The following is a 3,011-nucleotide window of genomic DNA, read 5'->3' on the forward strand; positions in this document are numbered from 1 at the left end:
CTCTCCCGAAACCCACAGTATCCGGCGCTGCGTTCTGCAGCCACGCCTTTCTGCGATGGTTCCTGATTCCTTTCTAAACTGTTTTCTTATTACTCCTTAGATACTCACGCTGCAGCGGTGCTCGCTAAGTTCAACAACGGGCGGCACGTTAAGCGCTACAACATAGAAGCCGGTATCTTGTGCCATACGACTAAGCGTGGACTGATTATGCTTTCTAGCGTTCCGCCGCACAGAGTTTCAACTGCGCCTGCATCGCGGCGTGCGTTTCGTCTGGACTGTTGGCAAAAGAGGGAGCATTGTTCATGAGTTGTTTTCGCTAAAAAAAAATATTCTTCTCAATTGGATGAGGATATTGCGCTTGTTCTATTCCGAGGAAGCACCCAACCGTCGGTCGTCGGGCGGCTCCTTACTGGAGGACAAACCCTGATCAGCCTCCATTATGCGAAAAAAGGAAAGGGGAGTAGCTTTCGACAAATAATGTGTGGTGAATAAATTTGGATAGTGTCTTCGCTACTAATCAGTTCCGCGTGCCAAGCCACCCAGCTGCGGTGAGTGAGATGAGCTGCCCTCGGCTGGGCGATGGAAATGGGGTTCTGGGAGCTCTTTACTCCAATCCTCCTGGCTTTCTTCAGTGTTCATGAAGGCCATCTCTAGCGTTTCCTTGCCCCTCTGGTCAGGATGAGGGGTCGGTCCTCATATTGCAACATAAATTTCCCTTTAATCATGATTTTTACCGGCGCTGTGTTCAGAGTTACCGAATGCGGCAACGATGTTTCAAAACTTGTGACCCTTTTGCAGCTCAAGTTTCTAAAAGCTGAAGACGTAGAAATCAACAAGTCACGCTTCCTATATTTTGTAGCCTCCATGCCCTCGTAAGGTGTAAGAACAAGTTGAAGTTCTTACACCACAACAGAAAAAGATAAAGTAAATAGAAACAGGTTGAAATTGCAATGCATCGCAAACATGGAGAGCAATGCGTAAGTGTAGGTTGTAACTGAAAGAGCATCTTGAATATCTGCGTTATACGAGCAACAACAGAATCTAACAAATCCAATAGCTGCTCTTACAGGGCTAGCAATCGTAACGAAGAAACTCAATATCTAGTAATTGCAGAAACCTTCATATATAAGCGTATCGTTTCACGCATGTTGAGTGCTGAGGCTGCTGCGGAGCGCGCCGCAGATATGTTTACAGTTGTGAAGGTCAAGCAAGTATTCCAGTTATCTAAAAATAAGCAGGAAACCGGTACAAAAGAGATGACGTACAAATACTGTCTTCGTTACTTGGAGAATTTCGAATAAAATTAAACAATTTGGTTCTCAGTAAATGATGAAATGATGAAGTGAGAAAAGCCGCACTGCGGCGCTCTCGATGAGGTTGAGTGTGGAGAAATGTATGAAACAAAACACATAAAAGAATTGGCGGAAACAACTAAAAAGAGAGGAGCATTTGAAATAGTTATAAAAAAGCATGGGGAATGAAAAAAATGTACTTGCGGCCAACACTCTGACCGCTGCTAAAAAATATGATGCAAGAAAGAGTTTGTTGCTGTGCTCCTCTTCCATTCTATGCACCTCTGTTGTTTACCTGCCTGTTTCGATCTTAATGATGTGCAGCCTCTTTCTGTTTCCTTGGTTGATAGACTGGACAGATACAGTTATTTATCAAGGTTCTTTGCCTTGTTCTTGTGATACCTCTACATCAGCTGTTTGCCGCGTAGCCGTTCGGCTTGTGTGGCAGCATGATTATATTTTTATACATTTGTATTCACTACTTTATATTCAGCTGCAGCATCAATACTCTTGGCCTGTGTGTACCTAGAAAACTGCATTGGTCTACCCAAGTATTCCAAGTTTTTCGTTATGTGTGCATCTTCGCTATTTGCTTGATCACTGCCAGCCCTCTCTAACTGAAACCTTCTTCTCTTCTCGCTTGCCCTCGCTTTGTGCTGAGTTACGTTTCGGGGCGCTTGCTCTCTGTCCCGTGCTGCAACACACAAGAACAAATAAACAAACACACTAGTACTAGTACTGCGAGCATCAATTAGTAGACAACGTGAATACGGCCTCCTTGTAAATATACTAGAAAGTGAAGAAGCAGAGTACATTCTGGCTACATATGTAAAAGCATGTGAAACGCTAACAGTATCTGCTGTAATGCAGTTGCAAATCCTACTATTTTAATTTTCATTCTACAAGTTTGATTTATAACCTAGTTGAGCTGTCTATGGAGTTTAAACACCTCCGTAGGTAGAGTGCATCGCAAGCTATGATCGAATCAGCGACTTTCAGTTAACAGTTAGCAGCTTGAGGGATCATATTAGCTTACAGTCTCTTATGAAGGAAAAAGCCTCCTATGGCTAACACCAAGACGCCGGCAATGCAGGCAAGGGAAATTGCAGCAATTTTTACTCCACTCCACCCCTCACCTGCACAACAAACGAGCAAACCGCAATAGCAAATAGACTCTTACCCCGTCGTGCAACTTCAGTAACTTTTATTCACTTGTGAAAGAGGTGAGACAGAGGCTAAGGGTGAAACAAAGGCCAAAAGGAAGCAACAACAACGCAGCAACATCGGCGAGGAAGACAATGTGAAACCAGCAAAAAGGAGAGAAACCAGTATCACAAACCCAACAGCAGCCGCGTGACAGCACCTTACTCTCAATGTCCCCAGTATAGCCAAGCTGAACAGCACAGAGCGGTGTTTGATGGTCTCTCTCCTTCGCATAGCTGCTGAAGGCTTCTGCTGCTGCAGTATCAGTTGGACTGTTTGTCCCTGGTGTTACGCTGCTGTTCAGCACGATAGGAATCAACTCAGAGCCCAACAGCACACCATCCTTGCTGTACACCTCAACCTTTATGTCAGCACTGTAGAAAGCAACCACAGAAACAGCTGGGAGTTTAGCTTGGCTGGGATCCACCCGCGTGTGGTTCCGTGGGTGTACACAACAGCACGGCATTCGAACTAAGGAGGGTCAACATTCAATATATATATATATATATATATATA

At 44.5% G+C, this 3,011-nt stretch overlaps 1 protein-coding gene across 1 annotated transcript; it reads right to left on the reverse strand.

The window, feature by feature from the left end:
• Window positions 1-1,889: 1,889 nt before the first annotated feature.
• EMH_0072610 (uncharacterized protein) lies at window positions 1,890-2,961 on the reverse strand (the record flags this gene model as incomplete). Its single annotated transcript, XM_013499234.1, has 3 exons — window positions 1,890-1,986; window positions 2,329-2,428; window positions 2,661-2,961. 3 exons carry the CDS (start codon window positions 2,959-2,961, stop codon window positions 1,890-1,892), a joined length of 498 nt encoding a protein of 165 aa, XP_013354688.1.
• Between the last annotated feature and the right edge of the window lie 50 nt (window positions 2,962-3,011).

The sequence above is a fragment of the Eimeria mitis genome, genomic scaffold, assembly GCF_000499745.2.
Source record: "Eimeria mitis Houghton genomic scaffold, Emh_scaff4118, whole genome shotgun sequence".
Classification (NCBI taxonomy): Eukaryota; Apicomplexa; class Conoidasida; order Eucoccidiorida; family Eimeriidae; genus Eimeria; species Eimeria mitis.